A 14512-nucleotide genomic window follows, 5' to 3' on the forward strand; every position below is an offset into this window, starting at 1 on the left:
CAACAGTAATAACCCATTTTATGGGAAGAGAAAGTAAGTGCATAAATATTCTAATTACCTTACAAAGACTGTGGGATTAAAAAAAATGGTGATTGGACAATATTATTTTTCCTGGTAGTCAGGAGGATATGACAATATTTGAAAAGATTAAAGATATTAGCTGCTAAGACTGAATAAACCAGACTGTGCAGTGAAGCCAGAAGGTGGCGGTGCAGGACACACTTGTTTGGGGGTTTAATCTTAGAAGTGGTGGTCATTTCTAAACAGAATCTAATCTCAACCTCTTCTTAAATCCTCATGGCCTTGTCATGAGATACACGACCCTTTCATCAAAAATATTCGGTGTGCCTCTTAGAAATACAGCAAAAGCTAATTGTTAAATCTTTATGGAAGTTTCTTGACACAATTCCCACTTTCTAATTAGAAACTACACACCACAGCCTGAATAGCTGTAGTAATAATAACAACTATTACTTTCAAGTCAAACATACCATGTTCTGATACCACAGCTTAAATAAAAAGCTAAAAGCTCACATTTTACCGAGAATGAAGGGATGACAAATAATCATAAAATTGTCAAAAAGTAGGATATAAAGTTTTTTTAATCTTTCTAATTAGTAGAAATGTTACAAAGTTGACATGACCTTTTAATTCGTACATTTTGTAGACTTACCTCCATGTCGTCTTTCAGAAGAGCTGGAGCAGGCTTGTACTCTGGATCATCCACATCCCTGCATTCAGATTATTGTTGCAGATTATGGAGGTTTTAATAAACAGGGTACAAGCAGAGCACATGTTGGTGCGGTGTGTCTGCTCACCCATCCATGAAGTCATTGCCTCTCTGCTCTGCAGCGATGGCCTTCTCATCCGGTCGCCCGACGCGGTCTAAGAAGCACAGAGTTGGGTCTGCACGAATAGTGTTGTACTTCTCATACCCTGGAAGCGTGCAGAAAGACAAACACACCAAATTTAGCAAAAGATAATGCATGGAAACATGTGGATAAGCGATCAGGAAATACACACAAGCTGTCTAATTTCCCACTGGTATTAAAGAAATCCAGTTTTGGATATAAAGCAAATTTATCTGACTTATGTAGATGAGTTAGTGTCCTACAACTCTAATTCTTGCAAAATTTTGGTAAATAAGTTAGAGGATTTTCATTTTCATAAATAGTATTCCCTGTTGAGTTCTATTCAGTTTCTCACCGTGCTTAAAGACACCAAGCAGCAGACATTTATCTGCGACTGCATCCCACCAAAGGGCTGGCAACTCTGAGTGGTCCGGATCCGGCACCCAGATCTTTACCTCACTGTGTGATATAAGGAGAGGAAGATGTTGGAAAACTATCCACATAGAGAAACAAACACAAACTAGTGCATTTTAATACATTTTAATATCTTTTAAACTATTACACACAGAGTAATAAGTGGGGGAAACCTATAGACCGACACTAGCAGCGACTATAAAACCTCACACTGGACCTTAAGCAGACTGGATTCTGTGTCTCTCTTCCTCCAGACGCTGCTACTTTGATTACCAAACAAAATGCAAAATTTACATTCACCTAAAGAAAATCTTTCCTACAGAAATCATTGCTTATGCAAGTTTTTCAACTCCACTTTTATCTCCCAAGCAATTTTCCAGTAATATACTTGAACACAATATTCTCTGAACAGTCAGCTGTCATCCTTTATATGGAAATTGTCCCTTTTTGTCTGAGAACAACTGTCAAGTCATATTTAATTGTCTAATTTTCTGACATGAATTGGAATTAACAAAAACAATCGGTTAAAATTTTTATGTAATGAATCTGTGGTGGTTTAACTTTTTCTATGCAATTTTGTTGAAATGCTGATTTTTACTTAAGTGCAGATTTTTTGTTAAGTTGTTCAGAACTTAAGTCGTTTTTATGATGTTGCCTCAATTTGCTGCTGATAAAACGACTAACCCATTGCAGAGATTTATTATTAATCCCACAACACAAAATAAGCCTCAATTCCTACTTTTTTACAGTCAACTGTGGTTTCAAAAAGCCCACTTCAATGTTGAACACATCCAAACTAATTTCACCAGCAGGGGGTGCTGTGCATCCACTACTAAGAATATTATGAATGTGTTTCTACCTTCAACCAGTTGATATCAGATGCAAATGCACACATGTCCAACCCAGAGAGAAAAAACTATTTCAACATTAAGGCTTCTTCAAACTAAAACTGTTGGCTTTAATCAACTTTACTGTCATCTTTGTAAATATATGAAATCTAAACAGTCCATCTGACCTCTTAAACTTCAGCTTTGTGTGTAAAGTTAACTAGCAGTGCTGTGATTTAGGACAGTTTCTGCTTCTTTTGTATATAAATTTGTTTTTAAAAGTCCCACACAAAGTTCAGTGAGAGATAATTTATTTGAGAGGAGGCATCTGAGCTGGACATCTGAATATGCTGAAGATGAGCTCACCTGGAGTCCCCGCCGTCTAGCACCGTCTGGGCCTGACTTCCTATCACCTCTTGTTTCAGGTAGTAGAGCATTCTGACCCGGAGCAGCACTCTGCGGAGAGAAAACCCGGCTGGTCACAACAAAGCCCCGTCCATCCACAAAACGCTGAGAAAGCAGGTCCAGCACACCCACTCGCACACACAGACACCTGCTAAATACAATGCAAATGAGGGAAATGTGTGACAATCGAGCTGTAATCCAAAGCTTGTACTGTACAGTCACAGTCCAGCAATTTTACTGCTGTACTCCCACATTCAAATCAAAAATGCATCTGAATTTCTCCCTGATTTTTTTATGAAGCTGCCATACATTACTCCCCTATCTGATCAGGTAAAATTTAAGCGTCTAAGCAACACTGAATAAGAAAACAGTGTGATCAATTGACGTGGTGAAACAGTTGAGACAACATCGTAAAACAGCAGCATCTCTCTGCAGCTGTCTTGTGGAGAGGAAGGCTGGGAAGTTAAGGCTGACAAGCCAGAGACAGCGTGACTCACAGGGGAGACATTAGCTCTATAATGCATGATCGCACATCACAGACGTCAGCTTGGAGTGGAGACGCGCTGAAGTGGTGGGAACTGTGGAGTGCCAATCTACATTATAAAGCTGGTATGATATGAGAGGGTTTTTTCCAGATGCAAAAAAAAATAAAATAAAAAAAAAATGACCACTTAAAGATGATTTTAAAGTCCATCTTGATGTCTTTTGGGAAAATGTGATGTTGAGATTTCATAAATTGTAAAAACTATTTTTTTTTAGAATGCCAATGAAGTTTTAATCCTTCCTATGTGCAAGCATTTAAATTTTGTTGGAGCGTATATGTGTAAAGAACATTTTTAAGAAAATCAGTGACAACTTGTATGTAAAGGAACATTTTAAATATTTTCTGGACAACAGAAAGCAGAAATACAAATCAGTATTCAAAAGAACCTTTTAAACTTTTATTTATGATCCTGTTGCATTTATTAGGGTAAATATTAAGGCTCTACCCAGACTTCTTTCAAAAACACTGTAAACTTCGTTTTGCACAGTAAAGCCATGAAGAAAAACTAGACTCCTCCTTGTTAGGTCGAAGTGGCATGGCAGGGATGAAGTGAACCCTCTGGTAAACCTCTAAGAGAGGTAATCACAGAGCTGAGTTAGTGAGAACAAGTGAAGAGAGGGAAGGCGTAGGCAGTGGTCTGCTTTAGAGAAGAGTATTCCTCCCACTAGTTATTTCTGCAATGCCGACTTCACATACAGTGCAAACATCTGTAGAAATTCAAGACTAAAATTTAGCAAACTATCTCAGTCAGATTAAAATAAAAACAGCTCAAGCTGAAACGTTTTTCAAATCTTGTCACATTTCTTAATTGGACTTGCTTCTCAGGTTTTGTCCCAGTATTCAGCTCCATCCACCCTACCATCAACTCAGACCAGCTTCCCTGTCCATGATCTAGAAAAGAATCCCCACAGCATGATGATGCCACCACCATGCTTCACCATGGGAATGGTGTGTACAGGGTTAAGTGAAGTGTTAATTCGCCTTCACACGCAGCATTTACATGTAGCTCAGAAAATCTTTTTATTTTGGTGTTATTGGACAAGAGCCCATTCTTGCACATTTTACTATGTGCAAGAATGGGACATGGGAGTGATGATCTTTAAACTGTTTTTATTAACAATAGCCATATCCATAAAAGCCATGTTTGTAGACGGGCACAACAAACAGTTTTCCTGTTGACTGATTCTCCCATATAAGCTGTGGATATCTGCAGCTCCACAAGAGTAACTATGGGCCTCTTGGCTGATTTTCTCATTTAGACTTCGATTACCCACTGACTCATTTTCAGGTGACGGAGTCAACACCGTGACTATGAAATGTACAGAATGTGGATACCGTTTTATAACCCAAGTCTGCTTTTGACGGTCTTAAACTTTTTTTTTCACGTTTTGTTAGGCGTTTTGGACTTTACCGCCTACCCAGGTAAAGTCCCTCTGGTGATGGAAAACATGAGACAGCACAGCGAACCTCGCCAAAACATTCTGTATCACTTAGTGGAAACTATTCATTACAAACTTCTGAGTCCTTCATAGAGCAGCTGCATTTATACTGAAATAAAATTACTCCTTTTCCTTCCTAGGTGACTTCTAACAGCAATTGAATGTGTAATAATTTATAATGGGGTATCACTGTAAAGAAGGATAAGTACAACTTTTTAAGGCTTTTATTTGTAAAAAAAAAATATAAAAAATCATTCCCATAAATAATATCCTTTCTACTTCAATCAAGTGCTTGTCTGTCACATAAAATCCCAATAAAATACACTCAAGTTTGCCAATGTCCAAGGTCCAACAGTGTTTCTCGGCAAACGTTAGTGGCATCCACTATGGAGAGCTATCTCTGTTAGTTCAGAGCTGAACTGAATGGCTCCCTCCCCCTTTCGGTGTTGACTGGAGCCGCCCAGGACCAGCTGCCTCTTCCTCTGCCTGTCAGTGTAGCCCTTCATCAAGTCTCTCTCAAGCCTTTGTTAGTGGGTGGCGTCTGGGAGACACAGTTCATCCTGAGAGGCTGCAGAAGAACTCTACACAGCTGTAAGCAGCCTTTCCAAAACAAATAAGACAAGCACGTCTGACAAAAGAGGCATGTATGAAATCCTTCATGTTCAGATGTCGTTTTAGCGTCCAACATAAAAGAAAATTGAACAAGTTTTCTGTCTTTTTTGGTAAATTTAGGAATCAGATTTTTTTTAAAGTGCTGTAAAAGATCTGCTTTGTGATTCCAGGTATGATCTTGATGTTCATTTATTTTAAATTATCAGAAAGAAATACATTATATATAGTTTTTTGCCACACAGGAGTCATGTGCTTTTGTAAACCTGGCGCCCCTGCTGAGGACACCAGCGAACCCTTCACCCCCAGACCACCAGTCACATTGCAGGTCCTCCGACTGAGAATGCACAAGTCAGCAAACTCTGCAGAGCGTGTGTCCCCAACTGCCTGCCCGGCATGTCACACATCACACAATCACGAGATTCAGCACTACTGGACAAAGACACAATGGAGAACTTTCTATGGAAGCTGCAGAGCTCTGCACCCAAAGCTCACTGGGCGAATGAATCCATCCCGAAGAGAAGCGACACTTTATTTAGCTTTTATACGTCAAACAAACGTTTCAATAATAGCCAACTTCTCACCTCTTGCTTAAAATAAGAAAGATCTATGATGGCCATTAGCTGGTCTGGAGTTTAATAAGATTCTAACAGGGCCGCTATTTTTGATGCTATCCACGTTTGTTAATCAATCAGTAAGCTGTCAGCTCCAACAGAAGTTGGAGTGCTTCCTAATTACTGTGGCTTGGCAGTGCCCCCGTTAAAATCTGAGCCACATGCAAATTGTATTTTTATTCACTTAGCCTCCATTCTATTAGAAATAAATGGAGACAATCGCAGTTAGGAGAGAATAATCACCACCTGCTAGTTACTATAATGACTTAAAGGCTTAAACATGAAGAATAAACACTTTCTCACCCAGAAGGGAGAATGAGACAAAATGAGTTAGTTGTCTGCTACAAAACATCAAAACTCTTTCATCGATGAAGATAAAGGCTTAGCCACTCTACGACTATTACAAAGAATCAAATGTGTCAGAGTACACTTAGTTGGATAAAATATTAAAATTTCTACAAAGTTGTGTGTAAAATATTTATAAAAGCTTGCAGCGCAACGTAACACCTACTTGTTGCAATGATGTTTCAGATGCTTCTTGTAGCCGTCGTCCTGCAGCATGTGCTCAGGGTTGTGTTTCCGGAGCCACTCAGCTTTGTGGATGTCAAAAGAACTAGTTTGGGTCTTCATCTTTTTGCCTTTTCTGCCCCTAGGTACTGGGGCAGACAGGCCTAGAGGGAGAAAAAGGAGAAATCATTTTGTGCTCCAATGAGGGGTAAAAGGTTTAGTTTTAGGCTAAGATCAGTTAATAAAATTAAACGGAAAACACTCACCGAGGTGATTCTGCAGCTCCTTGGTGCGCCCGTCTTCAGTCGGCGCTATGAGGTCCCACATGAAGCTCTTTATTTTGTCATCGCCCCGATAATGGACCAGGCAGTAAGCTAGAAGGGCTCTGCAGATGGACTCCACATCCCACTCAGTCAGCTGCTTCTTAAAGCGACCGTGGTTGAGGATGTCTTTCCATCGACCCCATCTGGAAAAATAAAAAGCCAGAAAAACATTTTGAAAATGAAAATGTTTCTTAAGTCAAACTGTTCTGGTGGGAAATTCAATTTATGTAAAATATGTAATAGAAAATATCATGTATTGCAATAACTGAATAATAGAAGTGTAACTTATATTTGCTGCAGATCGAGTAATACAGGTTGAGTGTTTATTTCTCTTAATTTTGCTGAATGTGGCCTACAGCCAAAGAAAACCTGTTAGAACTGCTGACTTAAAATAAAAAAAATACTACATTCCATTTACAGAGTGATTAATCTGAGCATTTTAATGGAAAATTAAGTGAAAGGTAAAACTGTGGTAGAAAAGAGGGTACACTCAAAAGGGTAACCTCAGCTTTGAGGATATTCTGTAACAAAGTCCATTCAAGAGTTTGATAAAGTTTGATTCAGGTGAAAACCTGGAGTAGAGCCGCCAAACATCTTTGTCATCTCACTTATTTTCAGGTGAAAAACTCTTTTATTTTATTTAGAAATCAAGTTTCCAGAGTTTAGAGAGAGAATGAGAAAGGTTCTTAATATCCAGTGTGAAAGTTCAAATGGTTTTGGGAGTCATGTTATCTCCTGGCCAAAGACATTAGCTCACCGTGTTTTTGTAGGCATCAGATCAACAGAAATGCCAGTGAATATCAAAGAATCTAATCAAACCCTTGTGTTGAACTCACCCATATACAAGCAAATTCTTCTCCACTCTGAAGCACTCCGTGCGGCCGTAACTGTTGAGGCGATCGTTTCTTCTGAGCTTGGGCTTGGTCTCATCGCTGTCACTTTCACCCTCTGACAGCTCTGCCAACTCGTCTTTGGTGGCACTGAAAGGTCTCGTCTGCTTTCTTACACGAGGAGTGTCGATCACTAAGCTGTTCTGTGGTGGAGAGGACGACAAGTTCTCAGGAAATCCACCTTCTAGGTTTACTCAACACTGTCCAAGTAAAGGCTCATCTTTATTAAATCTGCACTGTAGTGCAGTACTTACTCTGCCATTGACCATATCCATATCAATGTCAGCTTTCTTGGCCCACTTGTCCCAGAAATTAGGGTCATCCAGAGAGATGTCTGTGCGGTTTCCAGATGCTACAAAACTGGCCTGAAGGCACAAGCAAAGTTAATTTGAACATACTTTTCAGATTTATTGCTGATTCAAGATGAAAATCTGGCAAATTATACAAGAATTGGGAGTGAGTATGACTAGAAGTGCACCAGTCAATCAGTCAATTTATCAGTGATAGGCAGGTCAACAGAAAAATGTGATATCTTCAGATTTACTAAATGCATTACGACTAACCACAAATACCATCTTTGGTCTTTACAGAATTAACTTTGATTCACTTTTTTGCATAAATGGTTTTGTAATTTCTCAACTTTCTGTTGGATTGCAAATTACTCCCTCTATCATAGAACTTGCATCACATTTTTTGTCTTATGCTTAAATTCTTAGAATAAAAAAACAACAAAAAGTCAGTATTGGTCAAATGTGGAATCAGTCTTAAATGACATAAAAAATGGTACAGGCCAGTAAAAGTCTGATCGGCGAATCTCTGAAGGTGATATATATTTATTATTTGTGCTGAAACATTTTTCTACCTAGTATTGTTTACCTTGGCAAAGGTGGATCCTCGTCCCTCAGACTCAATTGTGATGGTCTTCGTCCTACGCTGGAGGATCTGGTCAATGTCCTCCTCACAGAATTTGGCCCCTTCGTCTTCCTCATCCATGATGGCTCCATAGGCGCCACGTCGCAACAGATCCTCAATCTCTTTCTTGGACAACTGCTGCTGTGCAGCCTAAAGAAAGAATGCTCAGTTATTGTAAATAAATTCACAAATGCATTTTATTATTTACAACAAGGCACTGAAACCAAGTGTCACCAAGAGAATCAAAACACACATCCAAGTGCACACATGTTGGATTGTTTAGAAATCTGCAGCCCCTGATGTAACCCCAGCTGCTGTTTGGTATGCAAATATGCTGAGCCGACCAGATGTAGGAAAACAACTCAACCTCCATATAGTTCATTTAATTCTCAAAGGGACTCAAACTGCAGCTCAACATCCACCTACACTCTACACACACTGCTGACACACTCCCTCTTAAACAGATTAAACTAATAGGATCAGTTACACAGTGAGAAAATTTCAGCAGTGACCCTCATGCTTTACTTTTTTTTAACTAACTTGACATATTAACAGTTTTCCATATTTTCTGGTCTATTTAAGTATTAAGAAAAATTACATTTACATTTATTTTTATTTTAAAACATTGAACATTTATTTATTTATGAATTATTTAACCTAGTTCACTTTAATTATCTGCAGAAAACGACAATAGGACAGCTGATTTTTTTTTTTTGGCAAAAACTTTTCTTTCCTTGTGTGATAATCAGATCTGAGCCAAGTAGAATAACGATACGCCCAATGTAACTAATATTTCCATAAGTAAATATATATTTTTTGGTAAGTTTTTTGAAGAAGTAAGTGAGACTTAAGTTTTTTTCACATTTTGTTATGTTACAACCACAAACCTCAATGTATTTTAAAAGGATTGTAAGTGGTACAACACCACAGAAGCACATAATTGTGAAGTGGGAGGAAAGTTGTAGAAGGTTTTTACATATTTTACAAATAAAATAAAAAAATCAGAAAAGTGTTGTGTGCAAAGGTATTTGTCCACTTTACTTCGATGCCCCAAAATAAATTCCAGTGAAATATATTGACTTCACAAGTAACCTGCAGTTTTAAGTAGGTAGAAGTTATAAAACAGTATCCCAAACCTTGGACATCTCACAAAGTTCTGTTCAATCCATTCTCCAGAAATAGACTGAGAATGGCACATCTGCAAACCTACCAAAACATTGCAACTAAAATGACATTGATGGCATGAATCAGAGCGGCAGCCAAGAGGTCTGTGGTAACCGTGGAGACACAGCAGGGATCCACAGCTCAAGTGGGAAAATCTGTTGACAGGACAACTAGTAATCATGGATTCAACAAATGTGGCCTTTATGAAAGAGTTCCTTGAAGAGAACCCCCTGTTGGCAGAAAGCCTGGTGGAGTTTGCTTGAAAGATTGTCACATTCAGGTAGGAGACGTGGCAAACAACTGGAACAGGTGATTTATTCAGATGAGGACAAAATTCTAACTTGGCCTACATGTAAAATCACATGTGGAGAAGGAAAACTAACACTACACATCACCCAGAACACACCACCTTAAAAGTGAAACAATACGGTGCGAATACTTTTCTTTCACCAGAGCCAGTGTTGGTCAGTGTGGAGCTAAATACACAAACATTGTTAGAGGTAGCCAAAAAATTAAGACTTGGGTAAAGGTTCACCTTCCAGCAGGACAATAACCATAAACATACACCTTGAACTTCAGTAGAACTGTTTAAATAAACGCATATCCATGTGGCAAAATGGCCCAGCCAAAGTAAAGCTCCTATTCCAGTTGCAATCTGTGGCAAGAACTGAAAATTGAAAAATAATTCTCCTTCACAACTTCACAAAGTTGCTTTTTATAACAGTAAAAGGTCATGAAAGCCTTTGCAAGTCACTGTATAGTAAGCAGCTGCATGGTTTAAGCGTTTTATAATCGAGATAACTCATCGTCTCACCCCTCCTCCCGTGCCTCCTCCAAGACTGTTGTCACGGCCACTCATGCTCTGCAGCACTGCTTTGTCCAGTCCCAGCTTCAAGCTTGCGCGGTCGAACATTTCTCGCTCGTACGAGTTCCTGGTGATAAGACGGTACACCTTCACCGCCTTGTTCTGACCGATTCGATGACAGCGAGCCTGAGCCTAGAGGGCAAAACAAACGGGTAAACATGTACTCAATGCAAAAAAAAAGCTAAAACTGTACTTTTAACTTGTTTGGCATCTGTTCTTAGTGTAATATTCATAGGTAGATTACGTGATTTTTTTTTTTTACCTGCAGGTCGTTTTGAGGGTTCCAGTCAGAGTCAAAGATGATGCAGGTGTCTGCTGCGGTGAGGTTGATGCCCAGGCCGCCAGCTCTCGTACACAGAAGGAAAACAAAGCGGTCCGAGTCGGGCTTACTGAAGCGGTCTATGGCAGCCTGTCGCAGGTTCCCACGAACGCGTCCATCGATGCGCTCATACAAGTACCTACAGCCAAGGCAAACACAATTAAACTGTGATATGAACTTTATTAATGCTTTCCCTACGACCTTCGTCAACAGACTTTGAATGTACCCAAAACTCTGGTTTTATTTTAAACCGGTTTTAACTGGAGAAACAATCTCAAACAGTGCTTCTTCAAAGACCGGTTGCGCTCTTTCACAGCGTGGCCATCCTCACCCCCTCCCACATCCGAACCCTCTGCCCTCCCTGGAGAAATCCACTTCCACTCTGGTGAAACCTCACAGACTCTCCAGCTTGTCTGATGTGGTGGAACCCCGAGGGCATCTGTAACCTGCTAATGAACCCTGTCCGAGGTCGGAGCTGCTCGGCTCCTCACATGCTTACAACCGTTTCAGGTTTGCTCCACATTCTGGCGTAAAGCCAGAGCAAAGAGAGAGAGAAAGGAAGGCGAGGAGACATAAAAGCAATCAGAAGATGCTGAGGAAAAAACATATTTTAAAAATATGTAAGCAAGAAAGTGGAAAACCAGAAGAGAAGAGGCATACACCCAGACTCTCGGCTATAAATGGTAAATTCTTAAACGGTTTTATATTTTACAGCCATCAACCCATTTCAGGTTTTAAGGAGACTTCAGAGCTATACCAAAGACATCACATAACAGAAACATCACCCACCCACACAGTTTAAGGCAAACAAGATGAGAGCTTATGATGCTTTGATTTAAAAGCTTATACTGAAACTCTACAAATCAGCTTTCAGATAATTGTCAGTCATTATGAACAACTCCTGTTGATGCATTATGGAGAAAAACACTTCTAATACTGAGGCCTATTTTCAGAATGTAAACAATTTTTTAAAAAAGGGTGATTTTATACAAATTAGTATTGGAAATCTTTTCATGAAAGCGAGAATAATTAATTGTAAAATGTTTGTACTCTAATTCTAGTTCAGGTGTTCAGTGTTTATCCAGCCCTCTGTATTTATATTCTTGCCTCTTGTGACTCGTAGACAACAATCCAACCCTAACGCCATCTCTTCTTCTCTACAAGCAGCCATTTAAGTTGCTCCATAAATTTAACATATTTTTCCTCCTAATAAGAATGTAGCGAACAGTGTGAAGAGCAGCCCTGTTACATTCAACAGACGTTACCTTTTCTGAATGAGGTAGTCTTCCAAGATATCCAGACAGCGCACCATTTGGGAGAAGATGAGCACCTTATGGCCTCCTGCTTTCATCTTGGGCAGCAGTTTGTCAATGAGGACCAACTTTCCAGCAGACTGCACCATCGCCTGCAGGTGAAAGTCAGCGGCAGTGGGATTGTGTACTTCCCTGAAATCCTCCAGGATCTTCTCTTCCGCCCCTAAAGTGGCAAAGACACAAATCTGTCAGCAATGCTGTATTTAACAAAAGTTTCATTTCTTCTAATGATTCAACTCAGTTTATCCCTGAAATCCAGGTAAGACACAGGATGTGCCTTACCTGGCACATTTTTTGGGGGCAAAAAAAAAAAAAAATGTGTGGGCTTGAACAAAAACACAAGACATTCTTGAACCTTGGCATATTTTGTCACTTGGGATTTCATGAAATAGACCAACACAAAGTGGTATATAATTGTAAAGTGGAAAAAATATAATTGTTAAGGGCTTCAAAACAAGGTTTGTTGTGAATTAGCACTACACAAATAGCCTGAATTGAATAAAAACACATTCAAACAGTTATTATTTTTACAAATAAAACTGAGAAAAGTTAAGCAGTACTGAGAAAAGTTCAGTATTGAGTCCCCTTGACTGGATCCAACTCAGTGTCAGCAACTGCCTTCAGAAGCCACCTAATTAGTAAACTGAGTCCATCTGTTTGCAATTTGATCTCAGTATACATACAGCTGCTCTGTGAAGGCCTCAGAGGTTTGTTAGAGAACATTAGTGAACAAACAGCATGATGAGCAAAAACACAGCATATAGGTCAGAGCAAACATGGAGAAGTTCAAAGCAGAGTTAGACTATAAAACCATAACCAAAGCTTTAAACATCTTATAGAGCGTTGTTTAATTTATCACCCAAAAATGGAAAGAGTGTGACCCATGGCAGAGCAAGGCATGATTATCTGTGTAAACTAGCCAGTTGTAAAAGGAGAGAATTAATCTGAGAAGCAGCAATGAGGCTAATTGTGACTCTGCAGAGATCTACAGCTCAGGATGGAGAATCTGTCAGAAGAGTGGAAAGGAGTTACCTATTGTTAATAGAAAGTCACATGCAATCAACCACAAGCCATGTGTAAAAACAGTAAAAATGTATAAGAAGATACTCTGGTTAAATGAGACGAAAAAACTGAACTTTTTGGGCTGGAATGGGAGGCTGTTCTTTAGTAACAATAAATTCCAGGAAAATAATCCTGGAAGAAAACTAGACAAAGGCTGGAAAAAGACTTGAGACTGAGAAGCCAGAGCTATGAAGGAAAAGTGTAGATCAAGGCATATTGATGTGCTAGAATGGCCCAGTCAAAGTCCAGCCTTAATCCTACTAACTCTTGTAGGCAAAAAAACATGAAAAAGATTCAGACACTCTCCAGCTAAACTGATTAAGTTTGGGTAATTTTGAAAACAATGGGGACAAAATGTAGTAGTCAGACATTCAAAGGTTCAGTAATTCTACAATGTGTTGACTTATAAATGCATGAATGTTTTTATGAAAGAAAATCTATGCATCGTTTTCATCCAACTTCACAGTTCAGTCATACTTTGTCGGTCTTCAATGAAATATATTAATATTTGTTACCATAATGTGAGAAAATGTTGAAAAGTTCTGGGCATTTTAACACTTTTGAAACAAACTGTAGATATTAGATGCCCTGAAATGTTGACAGTTTTAGCAACTCGGTCCCAACTTACCTTTGATGAGGTAGGGGTGGTTGCAACACTTTCTTAATTCCATCATGGTGTTGACCAGGTTGGGCATATTTGACTGGCCGGCTCCTTTAGCCAGGAAGGAGAAATTCTTCTCCAGGATGGCGCGATAGTATTTTTTCTGGATGTTGGTGAGCTCCACCTCAATGATGGTTTCCTCTTTGGGAGCCAGCTTCTTCTCCACGTCTTCTTTCAAACGACGCAGCATCATGGGCTTCAGGATGCCCTGAAGCTTTTGCACCTGTGGGCCAAATGGGTCACGCAGTGAAGCAGCTGCATGTGCACCAACAGGTGCGAGTTTAAAAATGCAGCATCATATGCACCGTTTTATTTATTTTTTTTTAACGTTTATTCATATCTTTTACAAAAGATTATGTAGTGAAACTATGTCACTTCTAAGTATTAGGGTAAACATTTTCTGTGGCTTTTAGATCTAGTATCGCATGCTGAGTTCTTGCTGTTACAAATAATTCTATGGGACTCCATGCTGAGAGACTGTGGGAGGAAAAACTACCTGCTGTAAGCTGACAACTGATATATTTTTGGGAACACGGAGAAAAATATGATTTATGCTGTTCTATATCTGTGAGCTCACCTGCTCCTCTGTCTTGAGGTCACCAAACTCCTGCATGAAGTTGTTCTCAGAGGGGAAGCGTGCCGGCTCCAGGAAGTGGAGGAGACTAAAAAGCTCCTCCACTGTGTTTTGCAGAGGCGTACCCGTCAGTAGGACCTTGTGCTCCTTAAAGAGGAGGAAAGAAACACCACAAATTAAAACTGTGTTCAGCTTAAGCTGCAGAGCACTATTTTATTC

General features: G+C 39.5%; 1 protein-coding gene across 8 annotated transcripts in view; it reads right to left on the reverse strand.

Annotated features, from left to right (window-relative positions):
• The window catches only part of chd9 (chromodomain helicase DNA binding protein 9), an 85838-nt gene that overhangs the window by 11814 nt on the left and 59512 nt on the right, over positions 1-14512 (reverse strand). For all 8 annotated transcript variants that reach the window (XM_007552180.2, XM_007552183.2, XM_007552181.2 and 5 more), the window contains 14 exons: positions 14297-14440; positions 13687-13942; positions 11949-12159; positions 10627-10822; positions 10314-10496; positions 8300-8485; positions 7678-7788; positions 7370-7566; positions 6477-6676; positions 6215-6374; positions 2459-2548; positions 1207-1310; positions 819-936; positions 674-731 (listed from right to left, as the gene is read on the reverse strand). In XM_007552180.2, coding sequence (XP_007552242.1) covers positions 674-731; positions 819-936; positions 1207-1310; positions 2459-2548; positions 6215-6374; positions 6477-6676; positions 7370-7566; positions 7678-7788; positions 8300-8485; positions 10314-10496; positions 10627-10822; positions 11949-12159; positions 13687-13942; positions 14297-14440 — 2214 coding nt within the window. The remainder of the gene's footprint in view (positions 1-673; positions 732-818; positions 937-1206; positions 1311-2458; positions 2549-6214; positions 6375-6476; positions 6677-7369; positions 7567-7677; positions 7789-8299; positions 8486-10313; positions 10497-10626; positions 10823-11948; positions 12160-13686; positions 13943-14296; positions 14441-14512) is intronic.

Source organism: Poecilia formosa, unplaced genomic scaffold (assembly GCF_000485575.1).
Source record: "Poecilia formosa unplaced genomic scaffold, Poecilia_formosa-5.1.2 Scaffold46, whole genome shotgun sequence".
Lineage (NCBI taxonomy): Eukaryota > Metazoa > Chordata > Actinopteri > Cyprinodontiformes > Poeciliidae > Poecilia > Poecilia formosa.